This window comes from Cyanistes caeruleus, chromosome 5 (genome assembly GCF_971803275.1).
Source record: "Cyanistes caeruleus chromosome 5, bCyaCae1.hap1.1, whole genome shotgun sequence".
NCBI classification, from domain to species: domain Eukaryota; kingdom Metazoa; phylum Chordata; class Aves; order Passeriformes; family Paridae; genus Cyanistes; species Cyanistes caeruleus.
The window spans coordinates 13,161,046-13,185,937 of NC_141705.1; the positions used below are offsets into that span (position 1 = coordinate 13,161,046).

The 24,892-nt window shown below is 37.9% G+C and overlaps 1 protein-coding gene across 3 annotated transcripts in view; it reads left to right on the forward strand.

Annotated features, from left to right (window-relative positions):
* The first annotated feature begins 730 nt into the window (after positions 1–730).
* The window catches only part of STX18 (syntaxin 18), a 59,762-nt gene continuing 35,600 nt past the window's right edge, over positions 731–24,892 (forward strand). Inside the window, exons 1-2 of one of the 3 annotated variants that reach the window (XM_086887913.1) lie at positions 1,518–1,651; positions 4,963–5,089. In XM_086887913.1, coding sequence (XP_086744039.1) covers positions 5,069–5,089 — 21 coding nt within the window. In that variant the 5' untranslated portion in view covers positions 1,518–1,651; positions 4,963–5,068. Of the gene's footprint in view, positions 1,127–1,517; positions 1,652–4,962; positions 5,090–24,892 lie in introns of those variants that run through there. The other 2 variants (XM_086887912.1, XM_086887914.1) reach the window with 2 other exon arrangements.

The window sequence follows — 24,892 nt, forward strand, 5'->3', positions numbered from 1 at the left end:
TGCAACCTCATGTAGGTAGGCCACTGCACAGAATATGGTAATAAAGTTGCCTCAATAACAAAGGTTATTTCACAAAGTTTATTCCGGAATCAGATTACAAACATTGTGAAACATCTTGCAGGTACTGATGTGACACTGTCCCAGCGCAGGATGTCACCAGATCAGGGGACCTGCGAAGTCGGCTTTCTCTTCAGGAGAGAAAATCATCCAGCTGTAACAAGGTTGCTCTGCCTACACAGGGGTATGGTCATGGGACATACACGTAAGCACAGAAATACAGATTATTCTGTGTTGGAAGGGACCCACAAGGATTATGGGGTCCGACTCCTGGTCCTGCACGGGACACCCCTAAGAGTCACACCGTGTGCTGAGAGCAGTGTCCAAACTCTTCTTGAGCTCTGTCAGGCTTCATGTTGAGATTGCTTCTCTGGGGAGCCTGTGTCAGTATCCAACCAGTCTGTGAGTGAAGAGCCTTTTTCTAATACCCCACCTAAACCTCCCCGACACAACTTCAGGCCATTCCCTCGGGTCTTGTCCCCTCATCACGGAGATCAGTGCCTGACCATACGGGAGGGCATTTCCTATGGGAGTCTCACACCAGCGCCCACCCCGGATCACAGTGCAGATCTGTTAATATGTATTAATCAACTCTAAATTAACCTGCCTTGCACCAGCACCGCTTGGCGACACCTGGCAGCACTCCTTAGCGGAGGGTCGTTACACCATACACGTTCTATTTTCCGTACAGCGTTTACATAGCGCAGGCTGCGCCGGCTCCCACTCTATCCCACCCCGTCCCACCCCACGGCTTCCCTCGCAGGGCTCTGCTATCCCGGCTGGCCCCAGCCCGGCACAGCCGCTCCCGCGCCGCCGCGGCCTGCCCGCCCCTCCCCGCAGCCGGAACGCGCCGCGCGGGGCCGCGTTGCGCGGGGAAGGGCGCGCGGCGGCACCGGCGGCCGCCATGGCGGTGGACATCACCCTGCTCTTTAAGGCCAGCGTGAAGACCGTGAAGACCCGCAACAAGGCGCTGGGGGTGGCGACGACGGGGGACAGCGCAAGGGATGAGCTGCTCAAGCGGGGCACCGCCCGCTCCAAAAGCGACTTCACCAGCCGGGCGCGGGAGGTGGTGAGTACGGCCCCGGGGGAAGGGCGAGGGGCAGCCGGGGCCGCCGGCAGCGGCTCCGCCCGGGCGGGCAGCCCGCCCCTCACCGCCGCCTCGGAGCGTCCCCGGGGGGAGCGAGCGGGCCCCGGAGTCGCCCGCAGAGAGCCCCGGGGCAGCGCTTTCCCACACGGGTGTGGGCTGGGAGCGCGGCGTGAGAGCCGGGGCCCGGCGCTGCCGCGGCGGCTGGGGCCGGCTCCGAGCCCGCCTGTCGCCCGCGTTCCCGCTTCTCCCGGGGGGCTCTGCCGGCCGCGGCCCCTCCTGCCGGGACCGCGGCTGTGTCCGTGCGGATCCGCCGCCGCTCCGGGCCGTGCCTGCGTGCGCACGGGGGTTTCCTCCTGCCGGCTGCCACGTAACAGAACGCCGCCGTAGCACACGCGTTCGGCAGCGTTTGCAGTGCTGCTCCCTACATGCTGCCTTTGGCTTGGCTGCTTCCCCTGTCACACGGTGTGGCAGCTAAGTGCCAGCCCCAGGCAGATTACATGTACAAAGGTAATCGGAACGTTTTAAGAGTTGAAAAGACAAGCACTGAAAAATTAAGGAATTACAGAGGTGAAAGCTGATCAGCATTAACAGCAGTCCTCAGCCCACAGTCGTTCTGTAAAAACAATTTTGTTGCATATTGTTTTCTTCCATACTGAGTCAAAGACAGGGTTTGAATAACATATCTTTGATAAAGCACTTGACTGTGTTTTGAAAAACTAAGGAATTCTGAGAAGACAGACTTACAGAATGGATATGCAAGTTTGGGACTAAATAATAATGCACGAGTGGTTTATAGTAGCAGAGGAAGCAGGAAGTCGGAGGTTTTTAGGTTCCGTTCTAGATTCTCATAGCCGCAGATTTGTTTGTTCCCTCTGACCGAGCCTTTTGCCCCACTGCCACCAGTATTATCTCTATCTGCATTTTGATGCCTCCTTCTCGGTTTCCGTGTCTCTATTTCAAATAATTTACAGTCTCAGACAAGGTTCATACCAACCTCTTCCTCCCTTCTAGTCTTTGCTCCCCTTTACCTTCCTACTACCAGGGCTTCTTGGCTTTTGCCTCTTCTCAAGTTTGGTTTTCTTTTTTAAAGTTCTGTTCATACTCGAGCCTACCCTCACCTCCCTCTTCTTCTTGCCCTGCTGTAGTCCTGTGCAGTGAGAGCATGCAATAGCCATGTCCTTTTTTTCCTGCCCTGGTTCTTTGGCTTCCCCCTGTTCACAGCTGCTGTTTCCTGGTGATCCCAGTTTTTTCTCTGGAGTCCTCACTGTTTCGGAGTTTCCTCTGTGCACTGTCCAGACAACAGAAAGAAGGACAAAGGCGTGGAGAAAAGTCTCTTATTTAATTTGTAAGAGCATCAGGTGAAGTAAACAGCTAATGCCAATGGGGATGAGCTGAACTGTCTGAGGGGGACAATGGTTTCAATTAATGGCACTTATATAACAATGACTTTAGAGAAGAAGCAAAAGCTGAAATGGTGCGTGTTGACAGCTGGCCAGTGAGAAGGAGCAAGGTGGACTGGCCTTGCTTCATAACTCCTGCACCTTTGTGACAGTGAGCCAGCAGCCCACCAGACCACAAAACATCATTTTAGTGTGTAAATAAGACATTGAAACTGCAGCTAGAAGAATAAGCTTTAGAAATAATGTGAAATAAATGATGATTATACCTGTTTGTTTCAGCCAAGTACAGTTCAGTTTGATTATGTATGTGTCAAACCCTCTTTCAAATACTTTATTACAGTCTTGATTAAAAGTTTAACTGCTTCAGCCAAGACTGTGCACCTTGGCTTGGAAATGTAATTTTTGACAGATGCATTAGTTCCTTAATGTGTTTCTTTTTAAAAAGGTCTCCAAAAGCTAGTGAATTCTTGTCACTATACAGGCTTTTTATTTATTTTTTTAATCTGAGGAAGGTATGAAATGTTTAGCTAGTGTTGTCTATAAAGGTTTTAATGAACAACACTGGTCAGAATCCATATATGATAATAGTGATAATAAGCTACACTTAGTCACCACTTTCTTTATGCCTTACGTGGTTGTAGAATAGAATATTTCAGTTGGACAGGACCTACAGCCATCATCTACTACAGCTGCCTGACCCCTTCAGGGCTGAGCAAAAGCTAAAGCAAGTTATTAAGGGCATTGTCCAAATGCCCCTTGAACACTGATGGGCTTGGGGCACCAACCACTTCTCTGGGAAGCCTCTTCTGGTGTTTGAACACCTGCTCATTATAAAATACTTCCTAATGTCCTGTCTAAGCCTCCCCTGGCACAGCTTTGAACCATTCCCAGTCATCCTGGATACCAGAGGGAAAAGACTGGCACTTCCTTCTTCATGTCCTCTCCTCAAGAAAGTGTCGAGCAGTGAGGTTGCCCCTCAACTTCTTTTCCTCCAGACTAAAGAAGCCCAAGGTCCTTAGTGCAAGTTCTCAATCTGACATGCAAATATGGACATAGTAAAATAATAGAGTTTATACAGAGACCTACTCCTTTCACCATTATATTCTGTGTGGGTTTGCATAGCCTTGCAGGTAGAGCTGTGCTGATGCTGCCTGTGCTCCAAGCTCCAGGAATAGCAGCCAGCTGCTCACAGCTGCAGCACAGCTGGAGTGTGGGACTGGGTAGGTGCTCAGCTGTAGGATCAGAGATCTCTCTAGCCCATCCCAGAGAAGTTTTGTATCACATAATTAATGTGCTTGAGCACTTTTCTGAAGTGTATTAAGCTATGTAACTGTCATACATTGAATGTTTTCATTCTCCTTTCTGCCCCTGAAGGACTGTGAGTTTTGCTGTAGGATCCAAGGACTATGGAGACTTTTTTGAGTTTTTACTTCTTTTTATACAGTCTCTAAGTGATGTTGAAGAGGGAAGATTGAAAGTGCTTAGTGTTTGGAGAAGAAGCTGACAAAATTGTAACCAGTAATCCTACACAGCTTCTGTGTTTATAATAAAGGTTCATTGCACTTGGGAGATAAAGTTGTAAATTCCAATTTTATGTTCTCAAACCTAACTTTTTTTTTAGGGGGATTGAAGGAGGCACAGAGAATGTAGAACATAAGAGTTTTGACTTGAATCAGTATTACGAGGGGAAGCTGGTTTAGAGATGTGTGCTCTTAGTGTTTTGTGTTAATTGCAGGAAAATACTTCAGCATTCTGTGTTAATTCGTATTTTTTGAAGTTGGCTATTGTATGCTCATGTATACTGTGTTGCTGCAGTCTCTGGGGAGCTGATGAAGGTTTTTGTATTTGAGATTAAGCTCTTAACACAAGGATGTTATGAGCTCATCTTTATCCATGGTAATGTTAGTTGCAGAGACTGGTGTTGTTGGTGACGTTATTAAACTGTGATAAAACTGTTCCATCCGTATAAATCGAAGATAAATGTTATGGCTCTGAGCTGTTGAAAGTATTTTCTTTGCCCTGGCATTGACCCACCACTGTTTATTTGGTTTGGGATTTTTTTGGTCTGTCAGCTGCCATTGTACAGCCATTGGGCTGTCTGATATGTAATGTGACTTATGCTTTTTTATGGTGAACATTTTTGGCACCTTCACCAGCTGCATATTGACTAGGACCAGGTAAGAAGTTACAGTTAAGGATCAACAGGATCCTGTAGCTACAGGAAAGCTACAGTTACAGCGACAGACTTTCCATTACTTACAATTTATAAAAGACTTAGAATTCATTATGTGTATATTAATGCTTTTTAGGGAATGAAAACAAAACATTTTCTTTATCTTACGCCTTACAGTGACATGGTTGTTTAAAATACAATATCCAGGGATATTAAAGTTTGCAATTCTTCATACTTTTATATAGGCTTACGTAGTTGTAGCAGTCTGATCCTGGACACCAGGTACCCACCAAAGCTGCTCTATCACTCATCACTCTGCCCTCCTCATCTGGGCAGGGGAGAGGAAATAGAATGAAAGGCTCATGGTTCAAGGTAAGAACAGGGAGTGATCTCTCAGCAATTGGGTCATGGGCAAGACTGACTTGAATTGGGGAAAATGAGTTTAATATATTACTAATCAAATCAGAATTTGAGAAATAAAATGATGATTGAGAAATCAGAATGATGAGAAATAAACCAGTTTTAAAAACATTTTTCCCCCACTCCTCCCATCTTCCTAGGCTGAACTTCACTCCCAGTTCTCTATTTCCTTCCCACCAGTGGAACAGGGGGACAGGGAGTGGAGGCTGCAGTCAGTTCCTCACACGTTGTCTCCGCTGCTCCTTCCCCAGCAAGGGAGGGCTGCTCACACTGTTCCTCTGATCCAGAGGAGTGTCCCTTCCACGGGAGTCAGTTCTCTGTGAACTGCTCCAGTGTGGATTGCTTGTGGGTTCCTGCCAGCAAAACTGGGCTAGTGTGGACTTCTCTCTCCACAGGTTCTGCCAGGAGACTGTGCAAACTTCCCACGAGGTCACAGCTGCCTGTGGGCATCCACCTGCTCCACCATGCAGTCTTCATAGGCCGCAGGGGCACAGCTGCCTTGTCTGGTCTGCACCAGGAACTGCAGAGGAATCTCTGCTTCAGCACTTGGAGCACTGACCTTGGTGTCTGCAGAGCTGTTCCTCTCATTCCTCTCTCCTGCTGCAGTTACTGCTGTGCAGTAACACTTTTTCACCCCTTTCTTAACTCTGTTATCCTGGAGGCACAGCCCCTGTTGCTCTGGGCTCATCCTTGGCCAGTGGTGTGTCTGTCCTGGAGCCAGCTGGCATTGGCTCTACTGGATATGGGGGAGATTCTCACAGAGACCACCTCTGTAGCCCCCCCACTACCAAAACCTTGCCACACAAATCCAATATGTTTGTTCCTTGGTATGGTGTGAGGTTTGGGATTAAGCTAAATGACTGAAGAATTTTAAAGATTAGAGCAAAAGTATTTAAGTAAAAAAAATGGGTTTGCAGTAAGTGCTCAGTGACAAACATAAGCAGTTCAGAGCCCCAGTTTATGTGGCACTGGTTCACAGCTTTACAATGCCTTAAATCTGTTGTTTTGGATGTTTTAAAAGATTGTTTGTTTTGCAAAGTATGTGGCATTTGAGCTTCTGTTTTAGGACAGTATTAGGAAATCTGACTCTTTAGGCCTTCCTTTTACTTTTTTTATGACAAATATGAGCAATTGGGAATATCATCTCTCAAATATATTTTGTAGATATTTGAAAATATTGAAGGAACAAGAACTTTTTATGATTGCTGACTTCAATATGTGTTAGAAGAGTGGAATCAAGGCTGATACAGCCTATAAGCAGAAATAAATATAAATCAGTGGTCAAGCAGCATTTCATGGCAGATTTAATTGCAGTCACGAATAAAATCTGTTTTGTTTTGGGAAATTCTCTTTTTTAAGGCTTTGCAAAAAGCCAAAAACTTAAGAGTTGGAGCATGAATTATTCAGAAACAGTATCAGGCATAGCTGAAGAAATATCCTTGAGAATGGAAAATTTGAAAAGTTAAATGCTTCTAAATCTTTAAATGAGAAATTTCAGAATGATCAAATGTCCATGTTTGAAGCTGTTGAACACATAAGGACGCCAGATTCATGAGGCTGCAACATCTGTTATTCATATAAGTTCTGTGTATGGATTCTGTAGGATGATTAAGTGATTCTTCAAAAAAAACCTGGTACAATAGGCCAATATTCACACAAAAAATATGTTCAGCTGCTCTGTACAAATGTGTAATGAGGAGGAAAAATCCCCACATAAAACTTGTCTCCAAAACTAGTTCTTGCAAGAGCCAGAACAAATGGTATTGAATATAAATTTTAAGCAAACCTTTTAATTACAAGGCCACTTGACTTTTGTAGTACATTGCTTTGGTTGCCCATAGGTCACTGCTGACTTTCTAATTTTATTTGATTTTTTAATTTTACATACTCTATGTAAAACAGCTTTTCATGTGTACCTGTGAAAATACAACTTATTTCATTGTTGGGAATGCAGCCTTAGGGATAATTTCAAATAGCAGTGCTACTAGAAGAGATGGAGAGCTGGTGTTTTGTCTTTGGTACCAGATTTGAGATATTCCTGCACATCTTTGTATATCCTGTACAGATTGGTATTTAGAGCATTCCCCTAGGACAGAAAAAGGAGTGTTTGTATATGGTGTTACAGTTTATTCATTGCCACTGTCACTGCATTGAATAAAGCCTAAAAAAGGCACAGGGAATGCCCAAACCAGGAGCTGGTATCCCAAACTGGCTATAGAGGACCACCTTGAATAGCATGATTGTTGACAAACTAAAAGGGAGTGTTTTTAAGCATATGTACTTTCTGAACCCTTTCAGAGTGTGCAGGATTGTTTGAAAAGGTAACAAGAATAAAATTTAGCCACTGAAATTGTGTAATGTGCACAGTGGTAATGGAGAAAGACAAGCTCCTCACTGGAAAATTTCTAGGTGTTTACAAATAAAGTTTGAAAAATATTAGTAGATGAAATCTAGAGAACTAGATTTCAAATAGAGGATTCCTCATGCTTAATACAATCCTAATATGATAAGAAAAAAGTTGACTTGCAGACTGGGAGGTCCACAGGCTTTTCCACTGCCTACTGGTTTTAGATAAAACTTCAGTGTTTGGCAGGTACCAATGTGCTGATGCAGGGAGTAGCACCATCCTTGTTCTAAAAGTAAAAGGTATAGAAAAATAAAAATGCCAAATAGTAAATGTTTTACTGGCATATAGAGTAATTATTATGATGCTGGTTCTGAGTCAAATTCAGGTTGGTGACTTCAGAATGAGTCAGGTTATATATGAGCTTTTCAAAGGACTGGAAAATACCCAAAATAATGAAATAGTCAGTTTGCTGTATTATTTTTTATGGGATGGGACATGTATTCTCCAGGTCCAAAACAGAACTGAAAGAGACTTAATCCATAAAACTTTCATATCCAAGAGTGGTACCATTGTGTGAACACAGGCAGAGCACCAAAGACTGCATGGTCATGTAGTGAACTGCTTCTGTTGTAATTGAATAGCTGATGCTTACCAGTGCAATGAGGGGAATGGCCAAAAATGGTTTAAGTTGTGTGCTTTAATGGTTTTGGTTTTATACTCAACTGAAAAATTATAACCTGATTTAATAAGGTTATTTAATACAATTTTTTGACTCTACTGATTACATAAGAATAACTCCCATGAGAGAATATTTGAATGCAGGGAAAATATATACGGTTTGTGGTGTAGCCAAATTTAGAGTCTTTATTAGAAATGAATGACTGTGCCAGATTTTGGACAGTGAGTGATATTTCAGTTCACTTAGGTTTTAATGAGAGATAGTTCTCTTAAATTAGGCCCATTGCTGAGGTCATTAGGATTAATTCTGACTTCTCCCATGACAGTCACTCTTTACCTCACTGATGATGTTGCATTTTGTACTCATTTACATGTGCATGGGTTTCCCTCCCCCATGTTGTAGGCTAAAAATAAAATTTTAAATTGCACTTTTTCAAATAGGGGGTTACAACATTCTGCTGTCTAATATCCCAGATTTATCTCTTCTCCTGTGCAAATTACAGTTAATGTTAGTTTTTTATTATGAGCATTTATTGGTTTTACTTCTCATTTCCTTCATCCTTGTTAAAGAAGTTTAGTCTGAGAGATGGAAGAGAAAGATGATAATTTTAATTAGTAGATGAGAGACATTTAAAAAGCTGGTTAAGGAAATAGCAGAGTAAAGATTGGGGAAAAAAAACCCAAAACAACTTGAAGAAGAATGAAATGCTATTTGGTACATTAGGACTAAATGCCAAATCACTAATGTTCCCCATGTGATGCTTCTGGTTTTAGCAAAAATCACTTCAGAAACAGTGAGGAGGGTATTGGTTGGCCTTGGGGAAAAGTATGAACTCCTGCATTTTGGGAAATGTCTGTACAAATGTCATTGTTTCCCCTGCTTTGTTTGTTTGTTTTAAAGTACATTTTCAACTCCATGTGAGTTATTTTCTGAATTTAGCAGAGCAGCAGGATTGAAAGTTGGCTTGAGAGACAACTTTCCTTAGTTGCCTGTTAATTTTGTTTTGACTAACTGGACCTCATGTGGTGCTGAGGAGTCCAAAAGTATCTAAAACTGAAGTTCCCATTTTGAGGATGTTGTCTTTGTCCTCACCTCACCTCTTTCTAGGCTGGTTGTGGGAGGTTTGTTCCTGGCTTGGAGTTAGAGGAACTGTTACATCCTAGAGCTGGTAACTATGAACTCTTTCCTGGCTGTGGTATTCCCTTAAGATGATACCTTTTGCAAGTTCTTGCTTTTTCATCCTGCCACAAATAAGGGTAATGTTTGTGGAAGTTTGTAGAGCATGTGAAAGTAGAAGAAAGCTGAGATTTATCATAGGTAGCTTCCTTCTGTTCTTAAACATAGTTTACATTAGCATAACATCTGAAGGGAAAAATGGACTAGGGGGCAAGGTGGTGGGCCTTGAGGTGTCTGTGTGGAGAGACACAGTGGAAAAGATAGACAATAGAAAGTGTGCAGGCATAGCTGGAAGTAAGTGGAAGGATCGAGGTTGTAGAAGAAACAGTCTAACATTAGAGGTAGAAATATGAGTAAAAAGAATGAATATCTGGAAATTTATGAGGCTGTGATATAGTTCATCTAAACAGGGAAGAGAGGAAGTGGAAGAAGGGAGAAAAAAGATGGAATTTAATATTTTCAGGTTAGTGAATTTAACTGAGTTAATGAATTTATACTTTTTGCTGTTTCTCTGAGTTCTCTATCAAAGATTTTTGAAGCAAGAACAGCTCATTGTTTTGAGTACTTGGTGCTCTGCCATTGCTACAAGCTTTGGGCTCCATATTTATGTATTTTGAAATATTATCTCTTGTTTGGGACAGAAATGAACATAAAAGTAAGCAAACTCAAAAGAATATCAGTGTGATTTGCTAAGAGATGTAGCTGTGGGATTTCTTTATCCAGCTATTAATACTGAGGCCAAAATCAAGCTGATTTCTCTGTAAGTAACTTTAAGGCATCTGATTATTCTCCACCTCTGCTTTTTTGAAAATAGAACAAGTTTGGTAGGTAGCAGCCCAGAGAAGGTTATAGCTGTGACTCTTCCCAGCATCCTGCAATTCTTTCTGTGTGCATGGTGTATCCTGCTTCTTCATTTAGGTAGAGAGGGATGTTCTTGGGCTCACACTTGTGTTTTTGCTAATTGAGACTCATTTTGGTCATCAGGGTTAGTTATTGCTGTAATGTTGAGCTGATAACTTGTGATTTTTTGGTAATGAGTCGTTTAAGTTTTTGTGTGTTTCACCATAGACAAAAGGATACAATTTTTCAGTGAAAGATTATGTAATTATATGTTCAGTCTTTGAAATTTCAGTCCACTGTACTTGAAAATATTTTTCAGACTGGCAGATATTAAAACCTGGCGTGATAGCTTTAGCAATGAGAGCAATTAAAGGGTGAAAATTTGAGGTATGAATCATTTCCAGTAATTCAAGGAAAATGTTCTTTAGTGTTGAAAATATTACACTGTGGTATAATTGCATAGAATGTTAAATGATGGATACTTTCTTGAAAATGAGAGTTTCCTGGCTTCAGGGTGGTGTGTCAAAACTTTCTGTCAAAAAAAGCACATTTTATAGTGATCAGGTGTTTGTTGTCCATTTTTACCCTTTCATTCTGACTCTGCCTTCTCTTTTGATGGAGGCTGGTGAGACCTGTGGAAAAGTGCATGTGCTGCATCGACTCAAATTTGCATCTATTCCATTTTTGCAGGTATTGTCCAGTGTTTGAAAAGCAAAATGAAAACCAGATACAATTAAATGTAATCCAACTTCCTTTCAGTCTTTGATTTTCACTATTAATGGATTGCTTGCCATATCACACTGGATGTTTCCTTTTTTTGTAGACTTTTAAACAGTTTTGAATATGGATGTAATTTCAGTGGTTCTAAATTGAATATTTCATTTCTGTGGAGAAATTTCTATACATGCAACTGACTGGTGTTTCCCACCTCTTGAATTTTTCAGTTGAGTAGAAAGAGTGGATTTCAAGTGAATGGATGTGAAGGTTCTGTGGGGATAAGTCTATAAGTTCTCGAATGTTATGTTGGTTAATGGTGGAAAATAAAGAGAAGGGATCTTGGTTTTACTCCTAAATTTATTGGACCTCTAGTATGAAGTATTATTCTAATAGCCTAACTAGAATAACTATAATTTTAATAAGGTCATTCTGTGATTTTTTTTAAAATTTTCTATTTACGGTAAAAGAGCATAAGAGTGTTTAGTCAAGGTGGAAGTTAAATCTCACTAGATTTAGAAGACCAGAAATAATCTTGCTGCAGGATGGGGATTTCTGGAATAAAATACACACCTGAGGCATGTCAGGTGAAAGAGGAGGTGTGAAGGGAGCATCAGGTGATGCCCACCATGAGTGTGCTGGGGACTCCTCACTGCCTCTGTGGTGGCACCGTGCCTGTGATTTCAGAGCAGCCAGAGTCATCAACCTCCAGAAAAGGGGAGAGCTGATCAAAAGGGTAAGAAAACAGAGGAGTTTGTCAGTAATGGGTTGACAACAAGGTGTTTGATGTTTTGGGGAGGAAAACAGACTTTTGGAGTTCTGAGTTGCTATAAAAGTCTTATTTATCTGCTGGTTTTCAGACTGATGGGTAAAATCCAGGTGTTATTGTATGATGGATATTTTTTTTCTTGACTATTTTCAGGTGATTTGGATGTTTTGAAAAACAAATTTGAATTTCCAGGGCTTCCAAAATTTCTCTCTCTTAAAAATAGCCTTACTTTGAGAGTTTTTGGCTGAGCTATTGGTCTCACTTTTCCCCAATCTCCAATTTAACAAGTCTTTTTTCCTGCTTTCTTTCCTGAAAAAGAAGGAAAACATTGCATGAGCTGTAGAAAAATATACTGCTTTTAGGATGCTTTGTGTGTAACATGCTGCATGTTATACATGGTATCTGCTTTTTTTATGACTAGTTCACTCATATTAAAATAAACACTGATAGCAAGCAGGCCTGAAAGACAAACATGTAGTGGTGATGAAAACCGTTTAATGATTAGTAGAGAAATATATTTATTGAAAATAAAAACCATGTCTAGCGGCTCTAATGGTGGTTTCTCGAAAAACTACCATGTTGTGGTATTTGCAGTGCTGTATGTCCTGTACAGTAGATATTGTTTAAAATTGCTTGGGAACTGGAGCTTGCAATTGTGAGCTTGGAATGTCCTGCAGATAATTAAGTTGTGGTCAGGCCTTACAAAAATAAAAAGTTCTCGAACTATGATTTTATAAACATGCTACAATAACATTTCTTTATATCTAACAGTTTCTTACAGAAAGCTGATACTCTCACAAGGAATTGACTAAAGGTAAAACATCAAGAAAGAAAAAATATTAAATTAAATCTTCACTTACAATGCTGACAGTTTGCTTGTAATATTAAACAGATGTGTGTGTTCATGGGATATTCTTCTTTCAGAACCTTGTTGCATACTAGTTTTCAAGTGACAGCTACAAATTTTTGATTAATTTAAAATTCTGCTTTCTTCAGTTGTCTTTGTTATATGTTATTTTCTTTGTGTCTATTCAGCTGGACAGTGTGATGCCGGCTTGCAGTTTCTGCTGTGATATTTGAGAGAAAGTATTCCTTTGTGTAGGCTTAAATTAAATTTGCTCATTCAACTATATAGAAAAATTATTACATGTATGCAACTGTACATATATGAAATACATATATGTATTTCTTGGGCATGATATTACTTTTGCATATCTAAGGGTGGCATTTATTGGTTCTGGTTGTGGTGGGGCATAATTTGGCCTTTTTGGCTGCTAGTAAATATTGCACATAGAAACCAATAACAAAATAATGGCACTTAATTTTTTATAAGATATACATTTAATGAAACATAGAGAGAATTATCAATTAAAAGGAAAGTGTGTAGCACTATTAAAATGACGGAATGTTGTGTCCAGTTCTCATACCAACCTTTTCCAGAAGTGTGATAGTGGTGGGATGTTGCTTTGTTGGGTTTTGGGTTTTTTTAAAAGAGAAAGAGCTACAAAAATGATCTGAAGTCTGAAAAATCTACCTTGTAGTGAGAAATCCTTTAACCTTACTTTGTTACAACATATGATCATAAGTAAAAAAGTCTGATTTCTTCATGGATCCTATGAACATCAAAATAAGATACAGTACTGGAAGTAGTACGCATTATTTGAGGTGTGATTCAGCTGATCCTTTGATTTGGTAAATTCTGCATCACTTGAAATCTCTTAAGTCAAGTGCATGTATTTCAAAATACATACAGTGCTCAACAAGTAATGCAGCAGTTAATGCATAGAGATGGCTCTGGAATTCCTTTCTACATATGGGACACTGCTTCATACCAAAGCAAGGAATTGGATACTGGTTTTCCAGATGCCGGACTACTGCTCCAGTGGCCTGTGACTCTGATCAGTCTGACCTTGGACGGTGCAAATGTATGAATGTTCTCTCTTCAGTTTTAATAATAAATGAACTTACAGGAAACAAATCTTGCTAGAGTATTTCCAAAATAAAATAGTTGTATTTGACTTCACAGAGTGCTTAATCTATCACAGACGTTTGTTGCTGTGAAGTAAGCAACCACTTTTTAATTTTTTTTTACAGTCATATTTCTTCTCCACAGATTTCAGAAAATGAATGATATACAAAGATGGTTAAATTATATATATTTTTCTATAATTTTTTTTTTTTTAGGGCTGAAGGAATCCGTATCAAGCGATTGTTGATTAAATAGTGCCACATCGCTGTAGTCTGCATACTGACTCTGTTTAATATACACAAATAGGATATCTTTTTTTTTTTTAAAGATTGTGTAAAGACACAATGATACAACATGAGTGAGACTAGCTTGTAAGAATACACTTTATTTTTCTTGATGATGTTGCTTTCACTTCCCAAATTTTTAGCTCATTGTGGAATCCATTGAAGTATAGGTGGGAAATACTTACAAGAGCTCTTGCAAGTTTCTTGTTTCTTATGGGCTTGACTATAACGTAAAGGACTTTACAGCAAATACAGGAAAATACTTATTACAGACAGTGAAAATGTGAAGAAGAAAAAGGAAAAACTATCAAAGAGCTTATTAGCTGGCCTAAGGTGTGGCCTAGTGTAATTTCTTATATTTATTTATTTGCTGCATACAGAATGTGTGGTGTTATGGCTTGCCTGTTTCACTAACTTGACCATTTCTTCACAATTTCTTGTCTAAAAAATTAGCGTAGTTTCAAGAATAGTTTGTGGGTTCCCACAATACACTTGAAATACTTATAGTTTTATTTTTTAGGGAAAATAAAGCATGTGTGTTTTTATCGCTTACAATGAAGGAGAAGCCTTGTCTATATAGCTTTTAGGTAAAGATTGGGACTTATTTTACTGAATTAAGCACATGCACCTCATGCAAATCCTATATAAGGATTTCAATTTCAATTTTAAAGAAGTAGATTTAAAAGTATCTATTAGAGATGTAGGGGAAGAAGATAATGCAAATATTAATGGATTTTATCTTTTGAGTAAAATTGCATGCTAGTTTCAAAGACAACTTTTATTTGCTTATACATGGTTGCTACTGATGCTCTTACATTTAAAAAAGAGCTACTATTGCAGAATCCCATAGTCTGCTTGCAGGCATTTTATGGATTGAACTGTCTTGAGCAAACTGATTTGTATCAATCATTTCTAAAATGAAGCAGAAGTGGGTTTTTTTTTTTGTGAAAAAACTTGTAAGTTGTGGTGGGATTCTGTGCAGCCTGATGATGGTGGACAGGATCTTCTGTCTGAGCAGGCATACAAATAATTTGGTTATTCGACTGTGTCTTTCTGCTGGGGTGTTGTGGTGGTTGGTTCTGCCTTCAGGTTTTGTCCCTCTTGTGGATGACTTTGAAATAATATGAATAAAATATTAATAACGGAAATTCCATGAGATAACATGCTTTTTCATGCCCACTTGGAGACAGATTATATTAACATAGTTCAAATTATCCTTACTGCCGGTGTTTAAATACTGTGGCTCTGGCAGAACAACTCTATAGATGTCTAGATTTGGATCCTACTAAAATAACTTGTTTGACTGATGCTGATACTGTTGCCAGTGAGATATTGTTGTTGATTAAACACATATGTATGTTTTAACAAAAAAATATTTTCTATTGGAATTTTATAAGGAAGAGGATTGTTGTTATACAAAGAAACCAAAACTCTTCTATAGTAAGTTGTTTGGAATTAAGTTTCCTACCTCTTAAGACTGTGAACTGAACTATTCTATTGCCTTTTGATTGCATGGTGTGTTTTCTGCTTTAAATTGCTATTACAGCAGCTCTGAGTCCCTAACTGAGAGCAGAGCTAGATTCCCTTTGCAGAGCGTTTGAACTGTTAACTAAGCAAGACATTGAATGATGCAAGATGAAATCCTGGTTGTACTGAAACAGAGTTATGGTTGATTTAATTGAAGAAAATGCTGTGCAAAAAATTCTTAGCTGAGTGAAAGTTTAATTCTTGCTCATTGTTGGCTCCACATTTTATCTTGACTGAGAGTGAGGATGAAGGCTCAAATTAGAGATTACAGAAAAAGAAGTCTTCTCAAGTGTTCTTAAGGATTTTTTTGTTAAGGTATATTTCTCTCTTTTTTTTTGTTTGTTTTTGTTGGTTTTTTTTGTTTTGTGAGAAATGAATGGATTTAGTTGAGACTATTCAAATATTGTTCACTTGGGTCCTAAGAGAGCATTCCCCAAATGGGAAGGCATTATGAGTAAGGACATTTCTAATTTGTGTCACTTATTTGTATTTCCAACGATATGCTGTATCCTAAACCAAAATAATTCTGAGAATATTTATGCATAACAGTTGTTGGATAAAACTAGCAATTTTCTGAAAAAATGTAGTTTTTAAACTCTCTCTGAGTTGTAGCAATTAACCTACATGCACATTTATAATTCTAGAAAATGGACAGCATATTACATTCAAAGACTGGATCTGATAGACTCAAATTGCTTAAAACATCAGTTATTGAAGATGTCCCCCTGGGACTTTGAGAAACTATTTAACAGATGAAAGTACATTTTGAAAAGTCTGACCTTACAGGCAATCATAAAATGAATCAAAACAGTTCTTTCCTCCCCTGAAATGTACAGAGCCCATCTGTATCTAATCCAGTAATTATAGACTGAGTTCAATTACCTTTTCAAACTTGGAGCAGACTGGAGACTAGGCAGTGAACAAACATAGGGTTTTGTCTAGACCTCAATTGACCACAGTCTAAAACTTGAATTTATATGTAATTTTATTTTTAGCATCATTTGATAGTTTTTAAAGGATTTATTTTGCTACCTGGTTGCTGGAACATGAAGGTTTTTATTTGTTGACTTAGTGTTTATGGTGACATTTTTTATTCCCGTGAAGTTAATAAAAAGGCACCAAGTCCTAAGAGTTTACTGTATAAATAATTTTTAAATTTTAAGAAAGTAGATTAAACAGCTCTTTTAAATTTTTAATATTGCCATAATTAAATTATTTAATAATCTGAACAAAATTATGTAATTTAATGTCTGTGCTTATATCCATATATTTAATATTCAGATTAAAACACCCGCCTTTGATGGCTTTGGCTCTTTTAGAAAAATGAACCCCAGCTACCTGATGGCAGTAGTACCAGTAATTGACACAGATTAGAAACTGGGCTGAAAATAGATTTTCAATTATTTTATTAATTTATTTCAGTTAAAGCAAATAAACTATCCGTTCAGTCACACAGGCAATGTTAGAGAATACATACACAGCTACAAGTCGTAGCAGTTGGTGTAAGTTACCACTCTGACCACCAAGGCATCTTTTGATATTATCCCACAAGCAGAACAAACCACATAATATATAATATAATAGACATCTTACTGAGAGGAATCTTGTGCTGCTTTCACTGTCTGACATAACTTTTCCAACATGGTGTTGTTATTCCTTATAGGACAGCTCTGAGCAGCCTTCTCTTGGCAGATGTTCTTTGCAACAAAGCTGTGTAGTTTCAGAACCCAGCACTGGGGTTGTTACAGAAGAACATTTCCTATCTCTTGGGTAGCAGTGGAGGAACGATGGTTAAGGACAGAATAAATGCTTTATTTTTAACTTTTAATTGTGCGGTGTGCTTTTGATAGATAGAATGGCATTTCTTGGCAAGTGAAGCCTATGATAATTAGTGCACTTAGTTTAACTTACTTATTCTTAATAATAATCAGTATTTTGTAGCAGTTGCTGTAATTAGTTAAGAATGTGGCTCATGATGACTTCCAAGTCAACATGTATTTGATGAATAAGGCACACTGTTCCAGTAAGTAGTAAATTTGACATGACAAGCAAAAGTCTTTTGATGTTTAATTTGCTTTCCTTGTAACACTTGAGGAAAAAAATGATCTAATGCATGTTGCATTGACCATAAAGCTGAAGCCCAAGAGATTGCTTGGAATTTATTTTGTCTCCATATTTTGTAATAATGGGAAAAGCTCTCTAATATTTCTCTTTTGGCATGTTTTTTTGGGTGGGAAGTATTTGGTTGGTTGGTTTGGTTTTTTAGTGGATAGCAGTTTGCTGCATGAATGATACTGAAGAAGTAATATGGAAATGCATAAAATTATATTATTAATAATAATTATATTAATATTCATATTAATATAATAATATAATTAACATTCATATCACTATTCATAATATTCATATTAATATTAGATTAATAATAATAATTTTAAAGCAAAATTTGTAATAGTATTTTATCAGGAAATGTAGTAGTATATAACATCAGTTTGTTTTGTTGTTTCGTTTTTTTTTTCCCTCTAAGAAAAGAAGGATTGTCATGCACTCAAAAGTTAGAAAATCCAATTTGAAATTTCAGTCCTTCATCAAAATCCTATTTACATAAGCATTGGGAAGTTCTTTATTTCTCCCTGCCTTAACTCCACATCAGGAGCCAAGAAGACCTTTCAGCTGTTGCTAATAGCAAATGTCATTATCTGTTGCACAGTTGTATTTGTATTATTAGATTTATCGTAGAAGATATGATCATAATCTGCTTCCAGTAAGTCCCTTAGTCCCTTTTTTTTCCTTCCTCCTTACCATTATGACCATAAGAAATAAAATTCACCTAGAAATTCTATTAAAGTTTATGCTGCCGTAGAATGTACCATCATACTGCAATGGAAAGTAGGGATGGTTGATGTAAGTTTTTAAATTTTTAATAATTCTGTGTTTCAGCTTCATAGGAAAAATCTGCTATGACCAGGATGTGGAATCTGTTTCCTGTGTTCCATTTCATTGTACACAGCTTCAGTATTGTACAGAACTTCAGAAATGAAAGCATTTAAGACCAAGAGCTGAAATGAGTATATTCTGAGAGTAAACTAAGTCAGTAACTGTAGCCTGCAGGTTACCTGAAATGAGAAGTCTAGATTCGGCACTGTGTTTATTTGGATCTGGATGATTTTAATTCTAAAGGGTAGTGACACTACTGACCCCAAATTCTAAGGGTACTAACAGTAACTTAAGAATTATGCTGGCTGCTATAGACAGAATTTGTGTTACAGGAAAAAAGACTATTTCGTAGTCTCAAGATTTTTCATGACCACATCAAGTGTTTTTCCCAAGTGAAAGTTGGTTGGTTCAGTTCAATCTCTTTGCTCATTAGACAAAGGACTTTGTTTTATGGCTGTTGCAAGAAACTGCTGTTAATTTTCAGTTGCATTCTGACACTGCCTGATATTCTGCCGTGTGCATTGCATATACTATATTTGTAGTGTAAGATAAAAGCAGTACTAAAAAAACAGCTGTGTTTTTAGTTTAATGGAAAGAGAAATGTTGAAAGTGAAAGCATTTATCCTTTGTGCTTCAGTGGATATTTGTGTGTCGGCTGTTTTCAAACCAGATCACTTGAGTCAGCTCCTGTAATTGTACGTGTCCCCGGCCTCGGAGCAGGCGCTCCAAACCCAGCAGAGAGCATGCATCTTTTAGCTGCCTCTGTTCAAGGAAATGCATTAAATTTCCCTTGTAATATGTTTTTTAAAATTAAAAGGAATATTAACTTTATTATAATCCCTGGTATAAACTTTTGAAAAAAAATGTGGTTCTTTGGGAGTCACCCTATTTTCTCCTGTTTCACTTATTTAAAAGAAGTAACTTTCTTTTGTCTTCATTTGTTCCTTCCAACTCTTACATTTTTGACTTTTCTTTCTGGTTCTGTGTATTTTTTGTCAGGTTTCTGTTGAAATCTGTCACAGTTTTAGTGTCACTTGATTTCTTGAATTTACAGTCCATTTGACTCCTTTGTTACTATAGTTATTTCTTGATTTTTGGCAGATTTTCTGTACATTACAGAATTAGTAGACACTTGTTCATTTAAGTGGGAAGAAACTGTTAAATACAAGGATAATTTGGTTGCCCACAAATACCTAGCCAGTCATTTTACTTTCTGCAGTAGAAGGGAGGCTTTTTCCTCTTGTTGCTGATTTATTGTATAAGACAAAGGAATTCAAAGCTCCGTCTATGTGAAGCTTAATCTTTATAAACAATTTGTCTTTTTTTCCAGTCTTGTCCAGCTATTGCTTTATGGACTTTTTCCTTTTCTTGACTTCATTTGTGACATTAATTAGTATTAATAATGGCAACTAATTAAGCAATAAAACAATGTTTGCAGTCATTGCAGTTACGCTTTTAAAAAACTTTCTGAAGTGCAAATTCTTCAAATAATTTTAAATAAAAGAAAAATCATGTTGAGTTACTTAAGCTATGTAAGGAGTCACAATACAGCTAATTTGATACAGTGCAACAAGATAGAACTAAACAAAATTATGTGAGTAAAACTTTCTATTTAGACACTGGGGTTTATTTTCCTTCTTTGTTTTTCTATCCTTACTCATTTTTGTCTCTTCCATGCTGATGCTTTCATTGATGTTGTAGTCAGACAGACACTTGAGTTGCTTATGCAGGAACCATATCTGACTTGCTCTGTAGGGGACTGAAGAACATTCAGGACAAAAAAGATTAAATATCTTCAAACTAGTTTAGCTATCCTGACTTTAAGGTTTCAGGCACTGCTGTATGCAACACCACTGTGTTCAACAGTATGCTTTTCCATTTGTATGACATTAGAGCTACAGGCATTTGAAATTGTTGTGTGTTTCTGTGGGGAAAATTGTAATTTTGGAATGCTCTGGTTCTAATGTTGATGTGCCAAGGAGTAGTACATGTTATTAAAACGTGAGGTCAGGTTAACCCTCTCATTGCTAGCGTATATATAGCATTAAGTGTTTTGTTTAGGCTATTTTGAACGCTTTCAAGGAGAATATTATACATCTAAAGAGATTTAAAAATTGGTCTGGGAGTTTGTTTCTTTCCCCTTTAAGTGTGGGGTTTGGGTTTTTTGCTTTTGTTTTGGTTTATTACCCTAAATAAGGGTCCTGTTCTTCCAATATGTGCTAGGCTCTTATGTCTGTGATATCCATCTCTCATTTGCACTGTAATTATAATTACTGTTTTTGCTTGGGTATACCTTACTTTCCATGTTTTTTCACTCTTTTCCTCAGACCATACCCTTCTGCTTCTATTACCCTTTCAATCTGCAGTTCTTCCCATCCTGCACTTTTCAATGTTTCTCTTATTTTTCCACCCTTGTGCCACAAGGAGCTTTACCAGCTCCTGTTCCATTCATCCATACAGTCAGATATCTGCTTGACATTTACCACTTAATCCCGATCAGTATGGTAAAGTCTCTTACTGCTATTAAGTTTTCGTGTTCTAATTGTGATTCATAGCCTTAGCATTTTCACATTAAAGTTGCTAATGAGATACATCCTCAGCAGGGAGGTACTTCATATTTATCTTTCTCTCTTCCTAAGCTCATGCCAGTGCATGAGCAGAATACTGAAATACTGATGAAATGTGTTTCAGTAATACTGAGTCATCTGGAGTGCAGAGCAGAGCTGTGGAGCAGTGGCCTGACATTTGTTAAATCAGGTGTTCATAACCCAAATAGAAACTGGAAAATGTACTATCACTTCTGTCCTTGACTTAAGAGTCTGTTCACTAGTTCACCTAAGAGCTGTGAAACATTGTGGCAAATTGCAGCATTTTAGTCTAACCTTGAGTGAAAATTGTACACAAACCAGTATCAGTCTTACAAGTGATACTCCAATTTCTCCCTATGCTTGTCTGCTGAAACACAAGTATTTTTCATCCAGGTGTTCTGTTTTTGCCCAGACAATGCAGTAGCATTTAGCTACTGCAACCCAACCTGGGCAATCTATTTGTTATGGCAAAAGATGGAGGTAACATTGACTTTTTCACTGTGTATGGATTGGTGAGATGCAGTGAAACTGTTTGATAGACACAGAGTATTAACACAAAGCATTTTAGGAATTAATTAAGCTTAATCTGTAAGCTCCTGGACAGTTTATATGTGTTTACTTGACATAGTGATGGTTTAGTTGCTTGATAGTTCCTTCTTGCCTGACATTCTACAGCAATGGCCGTATGATATACATATGGCAATGGCCATATGTATATCAGCAGAAAGTTGTGAAATGAAGGTCTCTCTGAAAATCTATGAGCATCTATGAAATGTGTGTACCCCAAACTGTTGAAAGACTGTGATGTTGCCTATAAAATAAAAAGTTGGATGAAGGAAAGTAGTCAGTGTTTTATTCTCTCTACCAGAGTGTATTTCAGGTAAAATAAGAACACAAATTCATTTTGCAAAGTATTCTAATAGATTTTTGTCTTCTGAAGCTCTTCTGATTCATCAGAAGATTCATCAGAGTTTGTAGAGTAAGCACAATCTTTTTATTGCACTGGTGGTTTCTGTGAACTTATCTCAGTGTACTTAAGATGCTGGATAGCCCATTTAGCTCTCACTGCAAAGTCCTTGTGAACAGGAATCTGTCAATAAATACATATCAGGGACTCTGCCACCATCTTGTTTCCTAAGATTGTCTCACAGCTGGCTGGGCACTTAGTAATTTCAGAACGGAGACCGTGTTCCTTTCCCGGGTAGCCATGAGGATAATGCTGTAGTTTACAGCCCTCTCTTCTTGGAAGCCCTTTGGAGTTGACTGCTGATTGGAACCTCAGACTTAATGCATCAGTATACAGTGGGGTTATGTCTCAGTATTGATGCTATTTAATTTTATTACAGCCAAACCTTTTACTTCCTTTTCTTGCGTGTTTTGGTTTTGCCTTAGTTCTTGTTTGTTTCTGTATCTCTCCCTATTTACGCATGGTGTGTTTTCTTTCCTGTGGATGTGTACCATCAAAAAGCCACCTATTATGCGAAGTTGTGGGTTCCTATGAATTTCCTAGACTTCCTAGAGATAGATAAAACACTAATAAATTAGTAATATGTTGCAGGCAATGGTAGCCAATTAAAGGATACAGGTCAGTTAACTAGGAGACAGAAACAGATTGTTGTATTTTGAGGTGTCTTGCAAAGTTGACTTCAATGAGTGTCTTTTGGCATTTGTATTACAAGCCAGGCTTTGTTATGTCCATGTGAGCCTTGGTTTGGCTGAGTCTCCTAGATCATTCTCTCCTACAGACTGAGTTAAGAGAAGGAGACCAGAAGCTTATATCTTTTGAGGTTTTTCAGAGTTTGTACTTTGGCTTGTGAACAGTTACTGTCTTACTAGAAACTTCTGGCTTTTTAGCAGCTTATTTTTTTTCTTTCTCGTTTGGTAATGTTTCTGTCATTGTATAATAGAATAATTGAGTTCACAGTTGTAAATAAAGCTCAACTTTATTATTTATTTTTATTATTTTCTTGATGCAGTTTGATTATTTTGTATTGATATGGTCAAAGAAGGCTTACATGGTGACTTATACAACCACCAAAAGTGTCACAGAATAGTTTATTGTAAAACATACAGGAATTAGAGAAATCATCTGTTAAACTGTATTTTTTGATAGTTTCCTTCTACTGTTACTTCAGTATTTTTCACAACTTTATGTGGCTAAGACAGATGTTCACACAAAAAACTATTTCAGTCTATTGTGATGTGAAATTTTTTCTAGATTTTGGGCTGTGTTTTTTGTTTTGATGTTACATTGTAAAGCACATCAGTGTTTCCTCATGTAAACTTTTCCTTGCTTTTTGAAACAAGTGCTGTTGCTCTTTTAACTCTTACTTAACTGACCTGTAAATACTTAATTAGTTTAACCTTGTATTTCTTTATGTAGCAAAATTTTTGTTGAGGGTCAGCGTGCTGGAATGTTTTAGGCAAACTTGTAAATACTTGGACTGTAGGAGCCACTATTTATGAACATTTTTTTTTATGTTGACATATAAAATGCTTGCCAGTTTGTTCATTTTTATTCTTCTCTGCTATTCCCAAATTTTTTATATGAGAAACTCATAAAAATTTTTGTGCTGTGTTCCTGTTGGCTTTGCAATGTCAAAGAAGTTTCTCATGATTGCTCTTATCATTAAAAATGTTTCATATATTTACTGTAGCTTTTTAAATTGAAAATCCTTAGCTTCTTTTTTTTTTAGTGATTGGCATTTGTACCAAGTAAAATTAAAACTCAGATATCTGAATACTTTGTTAAAATTGGTTAAATGAGTATGATTAAGTTGTAAGAAGTAGCCCATCAAGTAAAATCTTACAATTGCATACAGAGCTGGCTGTTGAATTAAAAAAACAGAAACCTAACTTTCATTTGCAATAGCACTGTTCTGATTTTCATTAAATAAATTATGTTTTACTCTATTTTGTTTAAACTCTAGATTAATTTCTATGGTTACAACGGATATAAATCTCTAGATTGCCTTTAAAAGGGATTGTTTATTCAAAACAGGACTGACAGTCTCTCCTCAAGAGAAGCTATTACTTAATTTTATTTTTCTAAGTTTAAATGCTTAAAAAATATTTGTAATGATACCCCAAAGGCATCATAAAAATGTAAAAATTATTATAGTCTAAAATTACCAAAATTACAGGAAGTGGACATTTAAAAAATCTTACTGTGATTCATGGCTGAGAAAAAGTAAGTAAGGAAAAGTGCCTTACTTCACAACTTGAAATCTTGTCAGGGATTTCTGCTTTCAGTGATTAAAAATAATACATTTGAATTGTCAGTATTTATTACTCAGATGTAAGAGAATAGCATTGATTTCCCTTTTAATTACAGCTAAAACTTTCTCCTCACAAATTCTGCAAGCACTTTCTAGAGAGAAATTCTTATGTGACTATTTTTTTCAGGTAGAAATTATTCTTCCCATGGTGGGGCATTTTTTCATAGGCAAAACAACTGGCAAATACCCCTAGGAAGATGAAAACCAGCATGAAAAACTTTTTGTCATGAGCAAATCCTGGGGTTCAGAGATACTTTTTATGGACACTTCATTATGTTACCATGGGAGTATAATGGTCATTTGGTCATGGTAGCTAACTTAATAGAAATATGGAAGGGCAGTGTGCTCTAGAGGAAGCGATTCTTCTCTTGGACTTCGGTAAGGTCAGAAGAGTCTCGAGTGGAAACAAGATACGGTGTCACTGTTCTGGTGCTTTTAGTCCCACTTGTGCTCTGATAAATTTCTAGCCCTTGTTGTAGAGTTCAGAACCTGACATGGTTTGCCTTGATAACAATTTTTAAGACACTCATTTCTCAAAAAGGGAAAAGATGAAGTGAATTGGCTAATGTTTGGATTTCAGATTGACTGTTATTATTCCTCTCTGGTCCAAGAGATATTAAAAGGATTATCCTTATTTTTTTTTTTTT